Source organism: Lichenostomus cassidix, chromosome 2, assembly GCF_008360975.1.
Source record: "Lichenostomus cassidix isolate B80296 chromosome 2, HeHo_3.0, whole genome shotgun sequence".
Taxonomy (NCBI): domain Eukaryota; kingdom Metazoa; phylum Chordata; class Aves; order Passeriformes; family Meliphagidae; genus Lichenostomus; species Lichenostomus cassidix.
In genome coordinates, this window is record NC_139482.1 from 51,108,807 (window position 1) to 51,134,344 (window position 25,538).

Here is a 25,538-nt window from a genome sequence, read left to right on the forward strand (position 1 = left end):
AACCTCACCTGTCATAGGCTACAGTGCTTCTCTTCTCCTCCCTTTCCTCTGGCTTTGGGTCCTAGAAGACTGGGGTCTGGCACTTCCAGATAAGTATTTATGCCTTGCTAGCATTCAAAATCGTGTGCTTATGGGTGACTCATGCTGAGGCACTGGAGCGTTTTCTGCCACTGAGTTAACATGCTGCCCTGTGCAAGGACAAAAACTCACAGCTCAGCTCCCTTTCTTTAAATTCCTTTTGCCAAGGATCCAACAGCAAGGCATGGTGCTTCAGCCTGTGCAATGCTGAGTTGTACTGAATAGCTTCCCCTTAAATTTGCTCTAAGATCATATATTGCAATCAGATATCTTTTATTTTAAGAAATACTTCAGTCTATTAGTAAAGTGTATACACTTACCTGAACACAGGAGGATGGAAAACCACGGAACCATGGAAAACAAGGGAGCACTTATTAAGTCTTGGAGCATGACTTTATATTGTACTGTATAGATTGCAACTGGAGAAAAGTTTCAAATACTGACTATTAAAAAGAAAAATGCAACAGTTGTAGCTATAATTAATGCTCATCTTTGTCACTGATGGATAAGGTTTTGAGGCAGGGTGTAAGCTTCTTCATATTTGTAATGATAATGGGAGAAAGTTGGCTCTCCCCTGCAGAAGATGTCCCCCTGATGTGTGCTTTGCATAGCAGTTTGAGCTGAAGGTAATATGTTTTTCAATTTATTTTAGATATTCTTTATTATTTGCAAGGTGACACTGCATACCAGACAAGCATAAATGAATGCATTATTGCCTTCATATCTTCACACACTTTTATCTTTTTCTTTAAATTGTAGGGTTTGCAAATGAAATAATACTTATAGGCTCTTTAACACTAATCTCTTTTAAAAGTAAGGAAAAAATAGGTTGTTTTTCAAAGTTGTCAAATATTCCAAGTACTTTTAACCACAGAACTATCTCACTGTAATATGCAGATTTGCTAACAGTCTGTGCAAAGAATTCAGGTTATCTGTGTATAGCTTGATGTATGCATATGCTTGGTTTCTTTGTTAAATTGGTGTTTACAGTGCTGTCATTATACCCCCCTCCCTTTTTTTTTTTTTCCTTAAGTCTTATTAAATCACATCTGGATTTATTGTAATGTTCAAAATGCTCTTTGGGAATTGTTTTGTGTAAGCAATTACATAATGAACATTAGGGTTTATTAAGGTCTTTGAAGAAGGCATGGGAAATTGCTGGTGTTTTTTTTGTTGATGTTGTTTCTCTCCAAATTTATACAGAACTAGCACACCATTGTCAGTGACAAATAATACAAATATTGTATAGTGATAAGGGAGGCTTTGGGGATTGAAATAGCAGTGAGGGGAAAAGTAAGCTTACTGATTTCAGAAGAGTCTTGATTGGGAATTAGAGGATGGAGAAGCTAAGGACTGGGGTTTAGCTGTTTTTTAAAGGCCTCATGATAATAATAAATTATGGAATCATTTGTGGCATCTGTTCAAGATGGATCAAAATAAAATTCTTTTCTATGGTCAGTTTGAATTCATTAATTGTATTAGTATTTTAGTGTTTGGCTTCTGAGCTGCAGGTGTGACCCTTTCTTGTGGTAACCTTGCAGGTAATGCGTAAAGGTATTTATAGATTGAATAGACATTAACTCTGAGTATATCTCACTATCTGACATTTCTCCTTTACCCAGGAGCTCACCTCTCTACAGCTAGTTGGGGCATCTGAATATGCTGCTCTAAGACAATATATAAAAGACATCTCCTTGTGCCATACATGTCTCTGAGAGTTAAAAAGGCACTTTGATCTTCACAGCAGATAATAGTATACTTTTGACAGATTTAAACAGGCTTAACACCTTTCTGATGAGAACAGCCCTCACTTACTCTTCTTGTCAAGACATCAGGAGGGCAAGCTGAAAGTGCACCTTAACAGTTAGCAAATGCAGAGTTGGGAGCATTAATTTTTGCTTGATGGGATTTCTTTGTTAAACTGTGACTTTAATACTTATCCTGGAGTGGTGGTGGAGAGTTTTATCTTCTGTGTTCCCAAATACTAGATGCATACAAAAGTCAAAGCTGACTTTGCTTCATGTTCAGTCTGCAGCATTTTTTCCCATGAGGATATAGCTTGTGTGTGCCTATTAGTGCAGGGCAAAAGGCACCCATTTTGTAGTTTATTTTTAGAAGTGAAGGAAAAACATAGGGAAACTACTCTGTGTCCTCAGATGAAACAGCTGGGACACACATGATTTGTCTGCTTGGGATTATTTTCTGTGCTGTATCTGAAGGAACCAAAGGGTATCCAGATACTGCCTTTAAATGTTCATGTCTCTGATGTTAACATTTGTTTAAAAAAGGTTAATTGCACGCAATTATGTGCTAAAGGAGCTGCATCACAGGAAAAGTCAATAGTACTAGGAAACTGTAACTTTGAATTAATGATAGAACTGAGCAGTTATGCCTGAGCATTTTATTTAAGGAGGCAACATGGGTTTTTTAGTATAAACTGCTAGTGTGATGGGTTTGTGTGGGTATTTTTCTTTTTCATAACTGTGAAAAGACATATTTAACACTTCACACTGAATTCTTAAAGTGAGTGACTAAAGTACCAACTATTCTAATGTTTTAAATTTAACACCCTGTTCATTGGTGTAGAATATTTAAAAACAATACTGATGTGTCTATTAGTTGTATTACTTGAAGGCAAAAGGCACAGTTGTGCTTGTTTAGCATAAGAACCTCAGAGTTTAAATAGCTTCTATTTATTTTGTAATCTGTCTATAATAAGAATCAATTGCTGCTTTATGGTACTGATGACTATAAATTTGTTGGGGTATCCTGAAACTATGTCAAACTTGCTGGAATATCTCTCTTTTTTCCCCTGCTTTCCTGCCCAGCATCCTGGGAGTTCATAAAACTGTTCAGTCAACATTCAGCCTTTATCCAATTTGTATAAATCCTCTAGCTGGGATCCATCTCAAAACTGCTGAGAAATAGTGGGGTTTTTTCTTGATAAACTACCTAAACCTTTCAAGGTTTCATATTGGAACCATAGTGGTTTTTTGGGGTTTTTTTTGGTTTTTTTTTTTTAAAGTTACATAGATAGAAGATAAGCAGTCTGGTATGGAAGTGCCTTTGGGTCCTTATCTGAAAGTAATCCTGGCCCTCCTGACTCATTACTCATTTTAGATGGATGCAGTATGATTCTAAAATACCCTGATGAAAAAAAAAAGGCAACTCCAAACAACAACAAAAAGCAACAACACAAATCCAAACAAAATAAACCCCTCAACAGACAGAAAAATGGAAAAAAATTGGAAAGAGTAAGAAAAACTCCAGTTGGCCCAAACCACTGAAGCTTTTTTTTGTTGCCCAGTGCCTGGTGTTATGCTTCTTGACAGCTCTAGAAAAGACTTAGTAGACAAGGCTGATCTCACATGAATTTTATACTTTCAGTCCCATTAGAATTAAGGACTTGGCTCATTCCTGATAAATGTCAATATAAAGCAGCAGAGAATCAAGCCAGCTGAGCTGGTCATGACCTTACATGCATAGTGATAATTAATAGCTAATGAGACCGATAAAACATGGTTCTGAAATGCAGTAGACTGCATCATCTGGACTGTTTAGAAATTAAAATTTTAAATTGCACTTTGAAAAGGAATTAAAGACATATTTTGCCATCATGGACAAAAAGTTAAACTCCTTCACTAAAGGATGTGTGTCAGATATGTCACTGAAATATGTCATCTTTAATACCGTTATGCATTAGAATAAGAATTATTCATGAATTAGAGTTCAGAGGGCAGGAAAACATGGGTTAGACTAATATAATACCTGGTTTTAATCTGTACGTTAAATAAAGGCAGCTGTTTTAACTTTATGGAGAGGCCTTTCTTGTTACTTTTTTCCTAACATCATTTCTTCCACTCACAGAGAAGTAAGCTTGATGTGTGATTCTCCTGAGCTTGCTCTCCTGCACTAGTCTATGCTCAGGTGTAAATACAAAACTATATGAAAGCAAACAAGTGAAAACCAATTATTACATCAAAAATATTCTTGAGTTACTTTAGTATGAAGGTTTTTTTGATCTACCTCTATCTCAACTATTTCCCATGTTTCTGTATCTGTGCTAATCTCTGAGGTTAGTCAGTCAAGGAGAACTCTTCACACAATGACCCTCGTTCACTTGTGTTAATTGGAGAAGAGTCTTGACTCAAATCTGCTCACCTGGATCAGGCAATTTTTTCCACACAACTCAAAAAAGGACTCTGTCAAATGCAGCCTTTTAGTCTATACTAAACGTTGCCTTGCTTTTGTTGGTTTGCATAGTCAATGAGATAAAAAGAGTAGCCATCCACCCTCTGAAGATAAAGCAGACATATTTTTAATGTCTGTGAGGCAGATGGTGGCATTGTGATTTACTAGTTGTTTGTATTTTTTTTAATTCATCAGGCATGACTTTCTGAACTTTCCTTGTTTTGTGTGTTTCTAAAAAGGAAGGAGAAGAGAAGAAAGAATTCTTCTCTTCATAATCATTAATGCGAGGCCTCGACGTCTTGAAATTTTGAAGTTCCCAGCCACAATTCCTTATTCTCTTTAGTCATTTCTGGTTTTGTGGTTGCTCCAAGTGAATGACGTAGAAAGGGTATTTTGAAAATGGACATAGAGAGGGGACATGTCAGGAAGTGCAGGAAGGAGCCCCAGCCGAGCCCATGGGAGGTGCTATGGAAATACTTATTTCTTCTGCTTGAGAAAATTCAAATACAACTTCAGCTAGTTTTTTGATTGGAAATTGTTTTACTTTGGATGAGAACAAAAGCTGTGAAGGAGCACTTGATTCTTAGAAGATACATTTTTTTTTGCTAATTCTACTCCCACTTATGTCTCTTGAAGCATTCAGGAGAAATAGTTGATTATTTAAAAGTACTGTGGTCTGTAGCTGCTGTAGAGGGGAAAATAAAGACACTTTTAGATTTATGTATGGCATTTCAGTAAGATAAACAGCTTTTTCATCACAGTAGATGTCTATGTCATACTAAGTTGGCTTTCCATGACAACTGGCTGCCATTCTTACTGTCCAGCCTGCTGGAACACCTCCAGGGCTTGCATTCAGGGCCACCACTGAAATGCCTAGAGTGAGTTTACTTTTAATGGCTCTGTTTAAATCAGGAACAAATAATTAGAAAATAAAGACAATACTTGCAGGTTTTTAGGCTTGTTGTATTCAGTAAATATTTCATTGGTAAACTCATGGAAAGGTAAAAAGCCAGTGATTTAAAATTTAACTTTTGAAAATGTGGTATTTTTTGTACATTGAAAAGGTCAGTTTTACAATGAAGGAGCAAACCTAATTTTCTGTTTAGTTTTTGCTGGTTTTGGACCATAGTGATGGAGTCATATGAAACAGAGCAACCTACTTGATTCCTGTGTCCTTAGTAAAACCCAGTGCAGAAGGGATGGGCCTTCCTCCCACTGCGAGTGTGGGACCATCACTTCTGGAGGGATTATTTTTAGAACATATCCTTTTATAAGCACCTGAGTAATAGCAGAGACCAGTGAATTTGAAATGCCGTAGTTGCACATGACCTAACTCACAGCAATTGTACTCACCAGCTTCTGCTGAAGCAGCTTTCAGTTTTCAAAGAAAATGGTGGCCAGTGACCATATGTCTCTTTTGAAATCTTTGCACAGAAACAGAACATGAGATTTTTGTAAGTTTTACTGATTCGGATAGTTTCTGGATCCTGCAGCATTCTTCTAAAATCATCTCCTAATGTTATTTGCTCAACTTCTTGAAACTCAGTTTGGGCTGGAAACTAATTTGCTGATGAACTCTCATATCCCTTGTAAAACATGGTAGCCTTGGAGTTAATCAAAATCCCAGCTTTACTTTCAAAACTCAGTGCAGCCTTATCTGTTGAAACAGTGGAAACACTCTCACCTGTCAGCTGCTGCTTAAAACTCAAGAAATTGTGCAAGGTGGAAAGCTGTATTTCTGTGTTGTTTTTTGGATTATGTGGTATTTTTCAAAATATATTTTTGAACTGCTCTTGCTGCAGCACAGTGGAAGTTTCATTATGGATTTGATAACAATTTATACAATAAATATTTTTAAGCATTCAGCAGTTAAAAAGCTACACGTGGCAAGATGAGATAAATATTACAAAATTATTTCCATGTGCTTTGCAGCAATCTTACTGTATGAATGATGGTTAGGAGTTGAAATTAAGTTCATGTGAGTTAAAAATCATTAAGCATTTGGCCTCCATATTTTGGGAGTTTTTTAATAATCAAGAAGAGTAGAAATGAGATGACATCACTAACAACGAAAATACAAATCCTTGAAACATTTATGGCATACCAGCTGTCCAAGAAGCATCATCATCTTTGACAAATGATATCCTCTGAGGCTTGATGTACAGCACTCAGATATGCTATTTCAAACACTTTGCTGATTGAGTGATACATTTGAAAGACATTTGAGAGTTGTCCTTCTAGGACCAGGCAAGTGCAAGTCTTACTGACCTAGAGAGATATATAAGCATCTAAGCAATGCATAGCTCCCTCAGTAAAGGGACAGTAGGTTTACCAGTTTTACATCTGTTACCTTATTTTGTATCACCTCACATCAACTCTTGTTTTAAAATGCTTTTAAGGAACTCATATTCCTTTTAGAAGATTAATGCTTGTTCCTCTTAGTACTCTTGAGAAAATAAATATAGTAAGATGGATTAATTTTTAATTTCACTGCTCATTGCTTTCCTTTCAGCTTCTTGCCTGATTACATCAGTGGTGATTTTGATTCCATTCAGCCTGAAGTCAAGGAGTACTACAAGGTCAAGGTAAATTAAATCCCTTTGAGTTTTTGTGTGATAGAGCATTGTAAGATCCAAGCCATTAGTGCTCCCATGGTCATTAAGTAATTCTGGCTCCATTGCTTTCTTTGAGGCTTCAGCTGTGAAGCACCTGAGAAGCTCAGAAGTTGTTCTTTGTGGCACTGTACTAATACTTACAGTAAACGTGGGAGGTGTGGTACTGTCTGAGCCCTGCACAGGGTGACTTTTCATAGCATCAGGTGGGGAAATAGATCATATGTTGATAGAGATTACAGCAACTAGAAACTATGATAAAACTTCCTGAAAAGACTGTGGCTTCTTTTGCTTGGTGAGATACAGAAAAATAAAGATTAACTTACCATGATTGCCACCTGGCTGGTACTTACAGACTTTCTAGAGAGATTTTCTCTGTGTATCATATTTGTATAATATGAATTTTTAGAGGAAAGCTGCAGATGGAAAAATCTGTCTCTCTCCTCACCCACTGAAGCATTGAATTACAGTGAACTACTTCTGCTACACCAGTGGAGTGCCCTCCTTAATGAGTTATTGCATAAATTCCTGCCTGTGTTAATTTATTTCCAGTGAGCAGCATAAATGTAAACTCACTTTTCTTAGGTGTTAGGGCTCAAAGTTCTGCCTTTACTCGACAGGTATTTAACACTTCACCTGCCTGCCTGTTTAGGCTTTTGTGATAAGCACAGTTCTTTAACTTGGCATCTTGATAGCAGGTTTCTGGAAATTCAGAGTCAGCCTCGATAGGCCAGCAGGATGCACTTGCAAGAGGAGTAAGTGTTTGATCCTTGTGAGGTAGTTGACTTAGTCTGCTGCTAATTCATGTATGAGAATGAAATTTGCCTAAAATCTTCCCTGATAGACTTGGGATCAAATGGTTAGAACAAAAGGTTTCAAACTGTGAGGGGAGGGCTGAGTGTGTAGAGCTGGGTTTTAGTCTCTCTCTGGGCACTGTGGCTTTTTTATTTCCATATTCTACCCTGTTTTTTAGAATGGAGAAGAGTGTTATGGCTGCTCATCTCTAGGAAAATCACTCAAGAAAAATGCTCAGGAATCTTTCAATTACAGCTTGGAAAGTGAAAATAAAATAAAAAGCTTTGGATTAATGCTATTCACTGCAGACTAGAAGTTAATGATCCATGAGTAAATGAGTTCAGGTAGTGTTTGGACAATATTCTTGAGCACGTAGTGCGACTTTTGGGGATGATGCTTTGCAGGGCTGGGAGTTGGACTTGCTGATCCTTGTGGGTCCCTTCCAATTCAGCTTCTTCAGTGACTCTGTGAGTCTGAAAAAGGGGAAACTGCAAAATGCACTACTCTGTTTGGCATAGACATGGGCAAGCCCCAGTATTAGCACAGGCTGGGGAATGAACAGATGGAGAGCAGCCCTAGAGAGAAGGCCCTTGGGGTGCTGGTGGATCAGATGTTGGACATGACCCAGCAATGTGCACTCACAGCCCAGAGAGCCAAACGTGTCCTGGGCTGCATCCAAAGCAGCGTGGCCAGCAGGGCAGGGAGGGAATTCTGCCCCTCTGCTCTGCTCTGGTGAGATCCCACCTGGAGTGCTGAATCCAGTTCTGGGGTCCCCAGCACAGGAACAACAGTGACCTGCTGGAGTGAGTCCAGAGGAGGCCACCAAGATGGTTAGTGGGGTGGAGGGATCTCCTATGATGGAAGGCTGAGAGCATTTGGATTGTCCAGCCTGGAGAAGAGAAGGGTGACCTAATTACTTTGGGGTGACCTAATTGCAGCCTTCCAGTACCTGAAGGGAACCTACAAGAAAGATGGAGAGAGACTTTTTACAAGAGCATGTAGAGACAGGACAGTGGGGAATGGCTTTGAACTGATAGACAGCAGGTTTAGATTAGATATTAGGAAGAATTTCTTTACTCTGAGGGTGATGACACACTGGAACAGTTTGCCCAGAGAAGTTGTGGTTGTCCCACCCTGGATGTGCTCAGGGACAGGCTGGATGGGGCTTTGAGCATCCTGGTCTAGTGGAAAGTGTCCCTGCCCATGACAGGGGGGTGGAACTAGCTGGATATCCTTTTAGGTCTCTTCCAGGCCAAACCACTCTGTGATTCTGCAATTAAGGCTTATATAAACAGCATCCCTTTTGTTAGGTCAGTTGCAGCTTACTGGGGATACATAGCTTACATCTCCTCTGTGAACACATAGTGAACCATTCTGCTTCATATAGAGTTAATACATCTGTGAAAGGGCTGGGCTGATAAGCTGTAAAGGAAGCAGTAATTCATCAGGGTTGTAAAGGTGTAATGAACAGCATAATCTAGACTTCAGTATCCTTGCATGGGATCTTCATACAAGACTGAGGAAAATGCAGATAGACTTTAGAGTTTTAAGTTTGGGTGTACACAGTAGGTTTTTTTTTATTTTAAAATTAATTTTCCATAGTGAAAAAATCAGAATGGCAAATACATATGAGTGTCTAAGGAGATCTTGAGCAAAAAACGTAGTAAAATAGAAATTGGAGAGAGGTATATGTTTCTTCTCTTGTAAAGTATCTTGTTCATTAAAGCACTCTCTATAGTTCAGGCAATTGCAAAGGCACTGTCTTTTAGAATTGCTGTATGTGTTCATGACCCAAAATATATTAGGGCTGCTTAAAACAGGCTGTGAGGGAACTTCAGGTGAGTAGATCAGTGTAGCACCATTGACTTTAGGGAAGCATCATGCTGGGAGTTAGAGTAGCTTCCATACCATCCTTCCTTACTCATGTGCAGATTACACCCAGAGACAAGTTAAGCCACTATCATTAGATAACATTACTGTATTGTTTCAAGTATTCTCTTTTATAAATTGTTTTTATTATTTTACAAAAGCTACCTGTTTTGGCAGAAATTAATGCATTGTGACTTCTTTTACCTATCTGAAGATACCATGCCACTGCTTAAGAAGAATTACTTTTTCACAGTAAAGCTTATGGTTGTTAATTGTTGAGTTATAAAACATAATCATATGCAAGTGTTTGTGTCAAAGACAGCCTAGTGTAGTGCTGGGTGAGTAGTGAGGTGTATTAAACTCAGTGTGTGAAGCTGATTAGGGGGTGGGAAGCTTTGCCTGTGAGCAGTCGTATCAGCATCATGACAGTGTTACCGCCTGACTCTTTGTCACACCAGCTTCATGTCAGGATGATACTCCTGGACTCGGAAGGTTTTCTACCTCGTTTAAGTGATGAAAGCAAGAACAGATATATGTCACTACAGGAAATAAGACATACAGATTCCTGAAGCCAAAGGGTTTTTCTGAAAGGGATATCTTTGAGCCAGTTGCTCTAGTGTTTTTATTTGCGCAAGGATTACAAGACAAGTGTTTCCATTTTCCCTTTAGGAGGACAATCACCATTGTTTTGGAGAACCTTATTTAAATAAAGTTCATAAGCATGAAGCACATAAATCCATTTTGTCTCTGTTAGGTGTATTATGCCATAGTGAAGACATCTAAAGGCAAAAGTTCTGTTTGGAAAGTAACTGTGTAACAGACTTGTGAGTGGGATGTGTAAGCATGGAGTTAGGCATTCCTTTTGGGAGAGAATAAGTAAGTGTGTGTCAGAGGTTATTCAACTTCACTTTTTATTTTCTGTGGTCTTAGTTTTGCCTCATTGGCTTGTCTAGGATGTACTTGTAGTCTTCTATTAAAATTTATTCAAATATTAGAGATTATTTCTCTCATTTCTTACAGTTAAATAATATTAAAACTGGATAAAACTACACAATTGGAAATGAAATGTCATGTTTAAAATTTCTTTTTAAAATCATATTGCACTATAAATGAAAATCATATTGCACTATAAATGAAGGATAAAGAATAGCTATTTAGTATTCTTTATTCTGTGTATTTTCTGTCATTGTTAGGCCAGATATTGAGAAGAGTTTTTGTACTTTCATGATAAATATGCATGCTTGTATGATCCCATAATAGGTGCACTGGCATTCTTTCTCTGTACAGTCTGAAGCGCATTAGAAATGACACTGCACAAAGCAGGGAGGATTTGTGGTGATATTTCTGTCATTGCAGTTTCATCTTTTTCTTGCTTTAGCTGAACGTTTCTATTATTGAAACCTTTTAAACACTGCTTTGAAGTTAAAGCAGCCATTTGTATTGTTATGCCTCAAACAAGGTTCTGTTTCTGAAGTCTTAAGTCCAAAGACATTATCTAAAATTACACCGAATCTGTACTTAGACCTAGAAGCAGAAGGTTGAATCCAATGCCCTTTGAAATCCAGACTGTGCTATTTATTAAAAATCCAGTTTGGTTTCTCTGCTAAGCAAATTTCATCTGCCTTGAAAGGCTGCTGTAGACTTAGTAGGCTCTACTTCAGATCTGTAATTAAATGCTGTGAACTTATTTACAAATCCACTTCTTTTCCTATTCTCTTTTCTTTTTAATTCCCATAGAGCCACTTATTTTTGCAGGCAGTTCAGCAGCTGTAGCACTTTCTCTTTCCTGTTTTCATTTCTAGTATTTAATGGTTTTCAAGGCTATAAAAATATTTAATAGGTAGGGTGTGGGTATTGTATTTTTGTTCTGTGATGATGCACCTATAATTAGATTTACTAAATGTATTTGTAACACTGATGTAGTGTTTTTATGTCTCTTTTACTTCTACGCTTTCTTGATAAACTGCATGTTTTAGGCCATGTTCCCTGCTTGCTTTCCAAGGCCAAACTTTTAAATAATTTTATGAAATCACAATGTTAATTGATTTTCCTCAGCTATATTACTACAATTTAAAACATAGAAAACCATTGAGCTTTTCTGTGACTATTTTATCTTTTATCCCCAAATGTTATAATTTTTTCTAATACTAATTTTCAGTATAGGATGGGACTTCAGATATTAAAATGCTTGACTCATTTACAGCATTCTTGTTAGACTGAAACAGTTTTGTAAGAAAAACATGGTTCATTTTAGGGTCTGATTCTTTTGTGAAATGTTTTAAGGTTTCAGAGGGAGCTGTAAAACTTGTGCAGGTGGATCTGAAACAATTCAGTCCTGCTGTTGGATTGGCTACTTCTGCTTGACATTCACTACTTAAGCTTTCAAGCAATCTCTTGTTTAATATGTCCGGTTGAAGATGTCTTTGACAAGTACAAAAAGTGCTATGACCACCTCAATTCGGTGTCTAATGTGTTGAGGGTGCCTAGTGCCACCTGGATTTAGACCCGAGTTACAGGTTTTGTTTCTACTGATGTACATTTATTGAAAGAGCTTCAGTGTCTTAATATAGATAGAGGTTCATCAAGTCGAAATTATTTGTAAGGCTGGGATGGTCCTGCTAATAATAGTTCAAACTGTATATGTCTGTATATGCAATTTAGGATTTTAGACTGGAAGCTTTCTGTATGCCTTAGTCATGTAATTATTCACCAGGAGCTTTCACAAATGGCTCATTCTTGAGTAGTATGTCAGAGGTCTTGTCAAGATTGTCTTTCCAAGTGACTTGTCTAGGTGCATCTGGTTATGTGGATTTCTTATTCATGCTAAATGAAAGTAATAATATCAAAATGTTCCAGATATGTCAGAAATTTGTAAGAGATTCTGTGCTTGGTGGCACTTTTGTAAACGTGAACATGACAGACAGTCACACTAGGTCAGATCAAAGGTTCATTCAGCTGGGCCGGTACAGAATACTTTTGAAAGCAAAAATATGCACAGTGGGGCTTCTTTGATACACTTTTTCATCGCCCTTTAATGTATGGCCTAAAGATTTCCTAAGTCAGAAGAGGTATCTTTGTGTTTAATAGCTTCATAGATTGATTTAATTTTCCACAAAATTAGTCTACTCCCTTTTCTTCAAACTCCCTAGATGAGAACGGAAGTGTCCACAAAATAAAACCCTTGGCAATGTGTTCCCTACTTTAAGTGTTTACAGTGAAGAAAAATCTGTCTTTTGGATTTTTTTTGGCTTTGAGCTTTACTTTTTGGTAGTTATATTTGTATCCTGAATTCTTGTATTGTGATAAAGAGTGGATAAACATACGTTAACCCCCTTTTCACTGCCGTACTGATTGTGTTGGAATGGCTGTGCCTCGTAACTAGCATTCCCATAGGTATGTAGGGATGTGTGCACAGCTAAGCCAGTGGAATATGGCATATGCCAATCAATGTACAGCCTAAAATTATGTACAGCCTGTACAGATGTTTTATGTCCTGCTGAGTTAATATATGTAAAATGTCTGGAAGCTCCTGTTGAAAAGAGTCTTCCTTAAAACAAAAGATTTCAGAACTCTGGGCTTGCATTGTGCTGTTCTTTATGTGCCTTTGAAAAACAATTCCCAAAAATTCTCTGTTCAGTTCTAGATCACTCTTTTTGCTTTCACTAAGGTAGCAGCTTACAGAAAACAGTATCTGTTTAAATGCAGATGAGATTTGGAAGGAGGGGGCAGGGAAAGCACAAATCAAATTCAGTTATGCAGGCCTGCATCATTCTAAGTAGTGTGTGTTCCTCTTATCTGAGTTGCACATCACTCCTTTAGAACCTGAAGAAACAGCTAAGTCCTACTTCTGTTGTAAGATCAATGTAATATCATTGAGATACTGAGAGTTTTGAGGTCATTGAGAGCTACTACAAATGTTTATTAGGGCCTGAGTCAGTCTGTAATTTACCCAGGAGGTTTGAGAATTGAATTTGGCCAAATTCTCATTCCTTAAAAAAGGTATTACTCTATTTTCCTTTTCACTATTTTGCTGCTTGTAATTTAGCTTTTGGAGACAATATAAAGAAATCAAGAGATCAAACTTTTATTAGAGGTGGTTTGTCTTTCTTTTGCTTAGGTTTGAAATGACAATTTTCAGGTTATGAGTTGCTTGCTTTCTTCTAACAAGTGCTTTAGCTGAAGTTCAACTGCTTGACAGTAGAATATGCAAGAAAACAGTGCACCATATAACAAAAATTATGTTGGTGGTATTTTAGTCTTGCATCCAATTTCAGTCTAATATTATGTTGCAGTATGAGATTTATTTCTCCCTTCCATTGGTTATGGCCCGAGGAAGGGAAAGGGTAGAATCTATATTGTATTAGACAGTTGAGTTACTTCCAAGAGTTTTAAAAAATTTAATCTGGTGTTAATCTCTGAAAGAAGTCATTACTCTGATCTGTCAGCCTGTGATGGAGAAAATAACAGAAAAGTTTAAAAAATAGAAATGCATTGCATTACCTTCATTTCCAGTGCAAGGAAGAAAAAAAGGGTATTTTAAACAATGACAGCTTAATCTGGAGAAGGAAATTGAACAGTTATTTTGTGATTAAGCCTCTTCACACAAAAGAGACAATTTTGATATGGTGCTAGAGGCTGAAGACTCAGATTATAGGTCCTTTTAGATGTAAATGGGATTTATACATCCTTTTTTTTTTAGAGAATTTAAGAGAAAATTGTTCCTGGAGCATGGGGCTCAGTGCCATTGCCGATGGACTCCTAATTAGAACAGATACCAACAAAACTGCAGACCCCACAACCCCATGGCTCATCAGATGTTGCTGCAAACTCAAGTTCAGCCCAAATGCCCTGTGGGATTTATGACACTGTGGCAATCCCTGGGTTCACAGAACCCTGTCTTTGCTCACCAGGCAGGCAGCATAGAGCTTCCCGGGGAAGCGTGGCGAAGAGAGGCGCAGGCGCGAGGAACACAGAGATGCAGGCTCTCAAGTGAGGATTCCAGAGGGTTTATTGTAGCAAAGGAAGGAAGGTGACAGGAGGAGAGTGGCAAGCTGGAAGCATCGACGAGAGAGCCTCGAACCAGGCTGTGCAGGGGGTTATGTGGGGCACATGAAGGGGAGGAGTTTGGCACGCAGGCCAATAGGATTGCAGGAAAGGAAAACATACAGAACCTTTAACCACTGAACTCAGCTTAGAGGAGGGAGGGACATTAGACTGAACCAATGGGGGACAACTCAAATGCAGAACAATGTGGAAGATTCTAGAAAGCAACCATATAGGGGGGAGGAGGGAGGCAACATAGGGAGCCAGCCAGACACCACTTGGGCCCATATTCATGAGTCCAATTCCAGAGGGTCTTGGGAGCAACTTACAGAGTCACCACAAGTTAAACCTCATCCAGCCCTCAAGACTCCTCAGGTGCCTCAGCGCCTGGTGGTGTAACTTGAGTGGACAGCTCTGCAAGATCGACCACTGCATGACCTTGATTCTGTTGTGTGGCAATTCATGAGCCAGCCAATGCACAAGTCTAGCTAGCAACAGGTACACAAACCTGATCATTAACCAAGAACAGAAATCCCCAAATTCCTGATGTTACCATTTTTAAGTATTTTAAGAGGCAGCTTGTCAGTCTGTGCAAATGATTCTATTGTGCATCTTGTTAAAGAGCAGTCAGCTCTCACTTCAGAAGCAGAGTGAAAAGATGGAATCTACTGCTCATTTTGAAGCAAGAAGGTTTGCAGGTGGGCTGGAGGACAGGAGGAGGAGGAGGAGGAGGAATGCTTCTGATATGCTTTCAAGGACCTGTACTAGACCGTGTTGGGGAGCCTGTTCCCTTGCTTTAAAAGGAATGTGTGGACTACTCAGGATCATTATCCCTCACCTTCAGACTCCAGAGGCAGATTCATCAAGGCCACCATAACCTTTGCTTCTTCATCTTTGACACAACTATGAACTTAAAAAGGCACAATAAACTGGGATGCATGATGCAGGGATAGCGTGTCTTAACTTACCATAAAGTTGTCCTTGTGGTGCCTATACTTCACTTACAGAAATACGGTTACAAAACCTCAAGCATGACAGTCCAGATGGAATAAGGTTGGATTTGCTCTGTTTGTGTTCACACTGATAGATGAGTGCTCTATCAGCTGCCAAATGGAAAAGAGAGAAAATTATATGTATTGTCCAAGTTAGAGAAGTTAAATCCTTTTGCAGCTTTACAGTGAAACAAAGAATGAGCTAAAGCTGCCAAATTTGAACTTGCCTGTGTAGTTCACCAATTCATGGAAGTGTAAGGTTATTTATAAACAAAGACAGAGGTAGAGACCAACAGAAAAATTCAAGTGGAGCTTCTGGAGCACAGATAGCTGTTTTTACTAATTGAATTCTGAGTTGATCAAGAACATGCAAAATACGCGGTTTCTTTTTATAGCTGCACTCAGAAATACTGCAAGATGGTAAAAGTTGCATTCACATATACCAGGAAGAAATTTAATTCAGAGGCAATTTTTGAAAGAAGATATTAGTGGCAGAGAAATATCATTACAGGGGGTGAAGGGGAATGAAAGAATTCCACTCTTGGCAGCTTTAATTACAGCCAGGCAGGAAAATTTCTGCAAATTGGAGTATTGCTCATACTTACCTTTCTTGATACCTTCTCCTTTTATTTTTCTAACTGTAATATAATTTTGGACCCTTGCTGTTTTCCCTGTCATCAGCAAGCATTTGAAGCTCTGTTTTCCTGTTTCAATTCTGCTGTCTTCCTTGAGTGCTCAGTAGAGTCCAGCAAAGAGGTCTTGGATGAAGCTTTGATAAGCTGATGTGCAGGAAGATCAGCTGAAATCTGGCCAGTCTTAAGACTAAGTTAGTTTGCATTCTGGTGTGTTGTTGGATTCCCTTCAGTTGAAGAAGCTATGATGGTCTTTGAGTAAAAACATAATAAAATTTCCATAGTGAAATACATTTGGAGGTACAATTAGAAATGGAAGCAGTCCCCTATGTGATGAAATGAGCTAAGACAGAAAAATGAAATGTTAGGGAGAGGAAAAGGAGGAATGGAAAGTCAGAAAAAAAGCAGAGACTCTTTAAAATGTTAGAACAAAGTAAGCATTTTAAGAGAGAAAAATAAAGGTAGGAACAGAAAGCAGGAAAGAGAACTGGATAGAAATAGAAAAATTTCCCAGACACATCAGCAAATCAAATCTGCTGTCACTTTTTTGCAGTTGTGAAGAAGTGATTGGGATAAAATAAGCTCACACACATGGACACCATATTTTCCTAATCTAAAAGTAAGATTTTCAGTTTATTAGGAAGGAGTGCAGGGTGGTTGGTTTTGGTGGATTTTTTTTTTTTGTTTGTTTTCAAATCTTTTTGCTTGAAGTTAAAATAGGAGTTTAAATATGTTTATTCCATCCTTGACTAACCTTTGACGGGAGATTCATCTGGTGAAGAATAAAAAATCATACAAGGAGCTAAAAATGTAGCAAACTACAATGGAAGTTTGAATTTATTTACAGTAAATTTACAGGTGTTAAGACTATTTTGTCCAAATTCTGCAGCAGCTCCTGCTGTGATGTATAATGTGTCCAAACAATTGTAAACCCAATTGAAACAGCTAATTCCGTATGCATTTACTTTGTGGTTCATTGATAATAACCCTTCAAGCAAGGAATTGGCAATTCACCATAAGTTGCTAGTTAACATTACCTGAACTCAGTTAACCATTTAACGGTCTTTTGAACTTTAAGGTATGTTTCCTAGTGGAGCACATTCAAGCATCGGAGCATGTTATGTATCCTTTGCAGGTTTTTGGAGCAAATAAATGTATTCATGAATACCTAACATATCTGATCTGGCACCAACTGTTGCTTTCACAGCTAAATGTGGGGAAGGTCTCTAGAATGATTCAAAAAATCTTTTCGTCAATAAGTTTATGTTCTTGATATCTTGAGCTCATCCCAGGCTAGATGTGGGCCATATGGGAGGAGGAAATTGTGAATACCACAGTTCAACTTCCATTTTGTTCTCCCACTCATAAGATTAAACAAGAGAGAGGGTTGAGAAGGTCTGACAATCCTTTAAGTGTTTTTCTATCTTAGAAGCTCCATTGCAATTCCAAAACAGCTCTGATCCCACCTGACCTTGAGCAAGTGTGGTGTTGTCTGAGGGGCAGGGAACATTCTTCTCAACAACAGTGGAATCAACTCACACATATTCCAGATTAAAAATATGTTTCACTTGATCTTGGACAAGAGTGGGGAGAAGTTTTCGATTATATTTTGTAATTTGTTGAGTGTTTGGACAAGCCAACTCCTCCTCTCCCCAGGCAGTTATGGATTCAAGCACATGCCTTTCTTTTATTTACTGAGTTTCTATATGCTTCATGCCTTGTGCCACCCTCAGTGTACTGCCCTGGGTGTGGTCTGCAGCCCTGGACTGTACGCAGTGTCTGCCAAGGAGCCATTCCCACAATCCAGGAACAGTTAGAAACAATCCAGCCAAAAGAGACAGCCCTTCCCTCCAATTTTACCATTTCTATGGACTTTCACATGTCCTGAAGTGCAAATAGCAGGTTGTGGCCAGATTCGGTTTCTTTCTGCTTTGCTCCCCTTCTGTAGAAGAGCACCCTTCTAGCTGTGAACCTTCAGACTTTCAGTGCCTTAAACGCAAAACAACCTTTTTGCATCACTGGAAATTCTTTTTGAACACTTTTTCATAAAAAAATAACTGGTTAGTTCCAATTGACTGCAGTTTGTGATGAAGTGTTTGTTGTAGTCCTTGGCACCAGGCTTCCAAATAAAGTGTAATGCCATGCAGCAGTGTCCTGGGGTGAAGTGCTGTCCCCATCCAAGTTGATGGCAGTTCTCTGATTGTGACAGGATTTTCAGGATGGGTCCTCCCCAAGCCAGCTATATGCAGGGAGGCCAAAAGCCATGGTAAGATCTCAGTTCATCTCTTAGAGTCAATAAAAGGAAGTAATTGATACATTTGCAAACTTTTCAGCTGATTTAAGACAAATTATTTAAGACATTTATGACAAATGGTGAGGCTTTCAGGATTTTGTACAGAAAAATAGATTACATGGTGCAAATAGTAAAAGTCAGTGATTCTCCAGTGGTTGTGCCCTTCTGTACAGAATACAGGATAGCCCTGTGGAATGTTTTGATGTGTCAGTGCTGCATCTGAAAGCCTTGCAGACCTGAAGTTTGAGTAGATTTGTGGGTAGACAATGAAAGTGATATGAGAAAGAGAGAATAATTGCATTTGACATTTTTTGACAAGTTCGTCTTGAAGTTGGTTCTATATAATGTGAAAACGCTAAGTCTGGGTTGACAGCTTATAGATGCTTTGGGATAGCACAGGATTCCCTGTGGCAGGATGTAAGTGTGGTGGAGTGGTTAGATTTGGGAATGAAATAGTATGAAAAGTTTAAGGACTCTTAGGGAGAACTATTTATCACTTATGTGATGTACTTTTAGTAGCAAACTCAAGATACTTTGAAAGGTGAGGGTAAATCTGATATGGTTTGATAAATTCTGGAAAAATTTGTTAAGATGAGCTGTCCTCAAATCATATTACTGGTGTTTACACTGCCTCTCTTTTAGTTAAACTCACTTCTAAAGAAGTTGCACAAAAGGTACTGTAAGGTCCAATGCCTTCCAATCCTGTTATCTGTTAATAGATTGTTTATTTCTTCTCACTGCAAGCCATCCCACTCTCCTATCTTATTTTTTTCCTCATTTCTTCCAGTGATTCACTAGTTTAAAATAATGGCTCGTGAGCGTTTCTTGCTGAGAATTTTGTCTGAGCTATGGACAAAGTAAGAGCATTATAGTTGGACCAAATATCTGAATTCAAGCATGACAGGAGAGCCAGACTTTGAAATTGCAAAAATGCATTCGTTGAATGTATTTGTGTAATAATGAGTGGAACAGTACACAGACATGCTTTCTAAATGGCTCCCATCCCTGAAAATTATATTGATGAGGCTATGAAATCCCAGACATTTCAACCCCAAATTATATTCCTGACTGTAGGGAGCCCAACGTCGGTATTTGATGATTCAGTGGAAGGGTGTTTAGGATGTAGTTAACTAGGACTGCAGGCAACAAGTATGATGAGACAGGAGACCTCTTCCAGTGGCTGTGTTGGCAGATAAGACAGTTTTTGATGTCTGCTTGTCAGACACTTGTGTGAATATCTGATTTAGAAACATACAGTGTCATCTATCTACTTTTCAGCAGTTAATAAATATTTAGCTACTACCTTTTGTAATACTATAACAAATTTAAAACAAACAAATCTGATTTGAAAGATAAGCCAACAGGTTTTATATTTCACTAAATTCATACATTTCTCTTGAAAAGTAGACCTAATTGAAATGAATAATGTGGCACTTCCTTAATAAATATCTCAGTTTGGTTCAAAATCATACAAAGTAAATTGAAAAGCTTTTTAAAATATGAACTGCTGAAAGTTAAGGGGAGCAGACAGAACTGGCCACCTTACTAGTCCAGCATTTGAATCTAGAGTAAGCTAAAGAAGCTTTTGATTGGAGGTTACTGTAGAGTCAAAGATTTTTATTATTATTATTTTATTGTAGCCATTTGACTACAGTTCAATGCTTAGATTAGAAAAAAAGTTAAATGGTTTATTTTTTTCTTTCAGTGTATGAATAAAAATGAGTTATGCAGTGATGGTAAAGTACAGAAGGGCTTGGTAATGAGAAGTGATCAACATTAGCTACTGAGTTTATCCAGTAAATCAGTTAATTTTTAAATGCAAAATGTGGTTAGATAAGCTTATTTGTGTCTCTGTAGCATATTTATGTCTCTGTAGCATATAAAATTGCTTTATTTAGTAAAGGGTAAAGACACAAATCGGGGGCTAGAGCATGGAACAGAGGGAAGTACAATAATATGTGGATTGCAGTGGTAGTTGGTCAACATTTGTAACCCAGCTAGAAAATTGGATGGAGTCAGCAAGGAGTAACTGAAATGCTTTGTTGACTATTGTACAAGAAAGTTGGCAGCAAAATAGAAGTACTAAACCAATTATTGGTATGCAGATAGATTTTTACATCTTTACTGGAAATATGGCAAAGGTGAAGGCAAGAATTAAATAGAGATATTATGTTATTAAAAAGAAAAGAAAGTTAATGTGAAATTACTTTGTATGTTTATGATGAACTAAAAATAAGGTCAGCTGATTTGTACTCATATTTTTGGGCATGAGGGAAAAAATGCTATTTAAATGGGAAAACCCAGGTATACCTGACTGGTGGATGGCAGATAATATTTCAACATAAAGTCTTTGAAGAAATGAGACGATGTGGTATTTTCAGAGTTTTTCTTGTAGACAGTAAAACATTTCTGGTACATTTGGGAGCCAAAGTAATTTTTTGATAGAATGATCAGAAGTTGACTTGTGAACTGCGCAGACGAACAGGGATTCTGTGATAGCTGTACTATACTTCAGTTTTGGGGGGTTATTTATAAACCTTACGTAATTGTATTTCAAAAGGGAAATGCTTTGAGAAATTGAGAACAGAAACCCATCTGTGTAGGAGCTTGTACATTAAATGAAAAGAAGGCAAATTTTCACCCCTTTTGTCTTAAAAACTTCTACCTGGAACTGGTTGGTAAACAAAAAGTGTGAGACAAGAGAGTTAAAATATAACCATGTGAACTCTGAAAGGAAACTAAGAGTGAGTGTGAAGAGGAAGGAGGGATGATGAGCAAAAACAGGGGTGAATTAGAGCTCTCTTCTGTCAACTCCACATGTAGCAATGGGTACTTTACTTACCTAGAAAATGCAAAAAGATTAAGTCAAACTGATCCATGAGGACAGCATGGTTATTGAAGATAACACTCCATGGCAAAACAAAACCTGCTAAAGTTTTGGGAAAGAGGACAAGAGTGGAAGTTGGGGAAAAGCACACTGGCTAGTGAGAAGTGCATGGAAGTGAAAATCGCTGTTGTCAGAAGGTGCAGCTATACACTGGACAATAAACATGCTCGACCTTCTGTTACCATTCTACTTTGAACATGAAAGCTGGGTCAGGAGACTCAATATGCACTTTTCACACTGAGCTCAGGCTCACGATCACGTGTGGGAGAAGATTCAGTCTTAGTGATGCTGGGGATGTGTCATTTCGCGGGATGACAGCAGCAGGAGCAGAGGTGATCCCCTGATGAAGAAAGGCTTCACAGGCAGCAGCAGAATCTCTCTCAGGGCCACTGTAGAAGGTTTTATGCCATCCCTGGGACACTGCATGCATCTCTGAAAACCTGTCTCCAAAACACATGAACCTGAGCCTGAAACAGGCTCAAAAATACCTGCTAAAATGAGCAGGGGACTCAACAGTCTGCTTTGTAAGAAAAAGCTAGAAGGGCTTGTATTGTTTAGCCAAATGAAATGAAAGTAAAATAAATATATAAAGGGCTAAACATGAGGGAGAAGATAAAAAGAAGTCTTCATTTAAGATCCGTTCAAATAAAATCAAGCTGCAAACTGTAAGTGTGCTATTATCCAGAGATTGTAGTTGAGGCAGAAGTGGTTTCAAATGGATGCTAGTAAGTTTGTGAGAAGTATATCATGACATGCTTCCAGTCATGGCAGTGGATTAAATTTGATGAGACAGGACTCCTGCCTGTCCTAGATTTTAAGAAAATCATTAACTGCTTTTAAAAATGGTAAGTAGTGGTTGTGTGCATTTTATTTTGATTCCAGTTTCCATCTGAAAGCAGCTTGTTTAAAAAAAAAAAAAAAAAAGGCAAAAACTCCAAAAACTGAGAGGCATCATTCACCATTTTCTAAAAGAATAAAAAGATACATAAAATTAATAAACTGACTGGAAGCATATTTAGACAGAGTTGTCTGGAAAGGTAAATGTGTCATTAAGAATAACAACAAAAATGTTTTCTGGATTGAGCTCATCATGAGTATCTACTGAGAAAAAGCTTTTCTTTTAGAGGACAATTTTTTGTTTTCTTTTTTGGATGATCAGTTTAGATGCTTCTGTGACCTTGGTGAAACCAGCTTGACTCTGAAGAAAGAATCCAGGCATATGGTTTTCAAGTTGTAATTCTAATCATTAAATGTAAATAGCACAGGTGATTGTTTTGTTTGCTTCCTTTTTAAACCTGTTTAATCTGCAATAATAAATAGTCTAGAAGGAAAACTGGATTTTACAATCATTGGGTTATTTTTCTTCTGCATGTTTTTAATAGCCAGTTTAATGTGACCTGATGTGATTTGCATCTGTTGTGGAAAGAGCTTGTATTTCATTTTAATGACTTTATTGGTAAATTTGACAATTGATAGACTAAATCTTGTTTAAAAATATGGGATGAGAATGGGCCAAATTTGCATCTTAATACCAACATTCCTTCTTCAGTATTGGCATATTAAGTTGATTGTTGCCACTAATACTGTTTCAGGATTTTTTCCCCCAAATCAGATAGGCCTCTGGAGAGTCCAAAATAAAAAGTTCCTCTCTAGAGGGAGAGTTCCACAAGGGCATGTATTGATAGTGAATGTGTGCTTTTCAGAGGAGCTTCAAACAGTTGTGCCTTTGAACTACAGGAAGTACAAACAAAATTTTCAGATCAACTCTCCAGTTTGACCTCCAGACAAACCAACCACCACATTTCATGCAAATGTTAGCTGAGAAATTCAGACAATCCATCATACAGGACAGTCCACTGATACGTTAATCTGATTAGTCTGGATAAGTATCCTGAGAGGACTGTACTCAAAATTAAGTAGAGATGCATCTTTGGTGTAAAGAGATGCAGATTTTTATCTGCTCTCTTGTGTCCTTCTTTATCAAGCAGCTTCTACATCAAATGTTCAGTTTGTGGTTATGGAGTGGGTTACAAGCTTGTAGTTATGACTGACATTTTAATGCTATTTATGATTTATGTTAACTTTTTGCCACTGTAGAAATACAGTGCAAAAAGAGGGAATTGATTTTCCTTAACTAAGACAGGACTTGCTTATAGAGTTGTAAGGAGGATAAGAGAGACAATGAAAGACATCTTGATTTTTACCTTTTTTTTCTTTTTATTTATACCCAATCAAATATAAAGTTTCCTTGCCATGCTGGTTCAAGAATCGAGTCTGTTTGATGTATCTGATTTCTGTTTGAACTGAAGGTTGCAGTGCTTATGGTTAAATTCCCTCAAAGACACTACCATGCCTTGTCTTTCCACCTGTATCCTCTTGTTCCCAGCCTCTGCTGCCAGCACAGACTCCTGTTCCAACTTTGAGGCCACCCTGACCAAGTGTCCCCTGGGATGTATTTATCCTGATTGACCTGAATGCCTCTGCAGCATGACCCAGTGTGCTCCTGACCCTGAGAATGACGCAAAGGTGTCTGGAACAATTCTCCACAGAGCTGTCTTGGAGGGATCACTGCTTGTGCACTTGGGTTTCACTTGTCCTATGCTGATAAGTCGTAGGCTTGGAATTATCAATAAAGGAAAGCGCTTAACAGCTGCCTGAGAAATACACAGAGTGTTTAGAATTCAAAGTACTTCCAGAGCATTGCCATGCCCTTGACAATTGGTTACTATATGTAATTATAACATAATGTAATTATTCCACTAGTCGTCTTTATCACTCTGTAGTATGGGAAGTAATAAAATCTTCTATGATTAATTTTTCAGCTGGAAAAGCCATCTCTGTAAGTGTACTACTGAGCAAGAAAAGCTACTGTTGTGGTACAATCAGGCAGTGTTCATGCTCCCCGCCCCGTGCCTCCCTAGAGTGTTACTAATAGCTTACTTAAAAGCAGGTGCTTGATTTAATCTTGTCAGTGGTATTTTGCGTCTCTGTTCAGAATAAGGATGGCCTAAGAAAAATCAGCAACAGAGGAAGGGATGATGTTAGTTTAGGGATAAGGGACAGTCAAAAGAAATGGGATACTGCAGATTCTCACTAGCATTTCAGTTTATCAGAGATGCCTTGCAAAAAGCCTTTGTCCAACATTGCAAGGCCAATTTATTAGCTCATTGATCCATGTCCATGTGTTTCTGAATACTTTGTTTCCCTCATCCATTTTGTTTTATTGATTTTGTTGTGCATCCTGCACTTTAGGAGTCAAATGTATGATGCTTTTGTAATCATTAGTGGTATCACGGTACCTGTGAGCCCCATATGTTTAGGTTTTGTTCCCTGCCTCCCTGCAGAGTTCCCCTCTCTCCACTTTTAACTCCCTCGAGTTAAAAACATAATTCCACACTCTGTTTTTAAAGGGGGCTGTACTCCCCTCAGTCATACAGGTGAAGGCTCTGGCTTTCCTAGAACGCAAGATGGCTTTTGAAGAAGTTTACAAAGGCTGATCAAGCACGCCACCTTCCCTGTGTTGTTACCACTTGTTTGCCTCATTGAGTGCTTCTTAAGATTCAATTCACACATTGATGTTCTTTCACAGTCACTGGACAAACTGAGTACAGGAGATCCTAAGGGCTTAGGTAGAATGTATGTGTCAGTATGTGTTCTACCCTGTCCCCTTCCTTGCACTGAGATGGACAGGTTCAATACCAGACTAATCAGTATCTGGATCAGTCTACTCTATCCAGTTCTCTCTTAAGCCAGGTAGAGGTTGGATGCATCTTCCGAGTGTTTAGAAGCATGGTCATGTTTCAGAGCTAGTTGTGAGGATGGGTGACTCTCCTGCTGTCAGTGACAGAGCAAGCTGGCACTGGGAACCCAGGTTATCCCAGTTGCTTGTCAGGCCGAGAGGCACCAACATGGGAAACTCAGAAAGGTGGCTGGAAGATCACCTTTCAGCTGGAAGGCAGGGCAGAGTATGGATTTCTTTGCAAAGATGTTTTGTTTTGCTTTGGAATGTAGTTGTCAACAAAGGAGCTGGCCTTCACCACAGACCGGCTAGAGGGCTGAGGTACTGACACAGGGTGGATCCTGTCTGCAGCAGCCCTTGACCCAAAAGTTTAGGCAGGGAAATTAAATTAGGAGGAACAGAAATGA

General features: G+C 38.3%; 1 protein-coding gene across 6 annotated transcripts in view; it reads left to right on the top strand.

Annotated features, from left to right (window-relative positions):
- Positions 1-25,538, top strand: part of TPK1 (thiamin pyrophosphokinase 1) — a 301,751-nt gene that overhangs the window by 133,156 nt on the left and 143,057 nt on the right. For all 6 annotated transcript variants that reach the window (XM_085051533.1, XM_085051531.1, XM_085051528.1 and 3 more), the window contains one exon: positions 6,782-6,854. In XM_085051533.1, the coding sequence (XP_084907659.1) occupies positions 6,782-6,854 (73 nt within the window). The remainder of the gene's footprint in view (positions 1-6,781; positions 6,855-25,538) is intronic.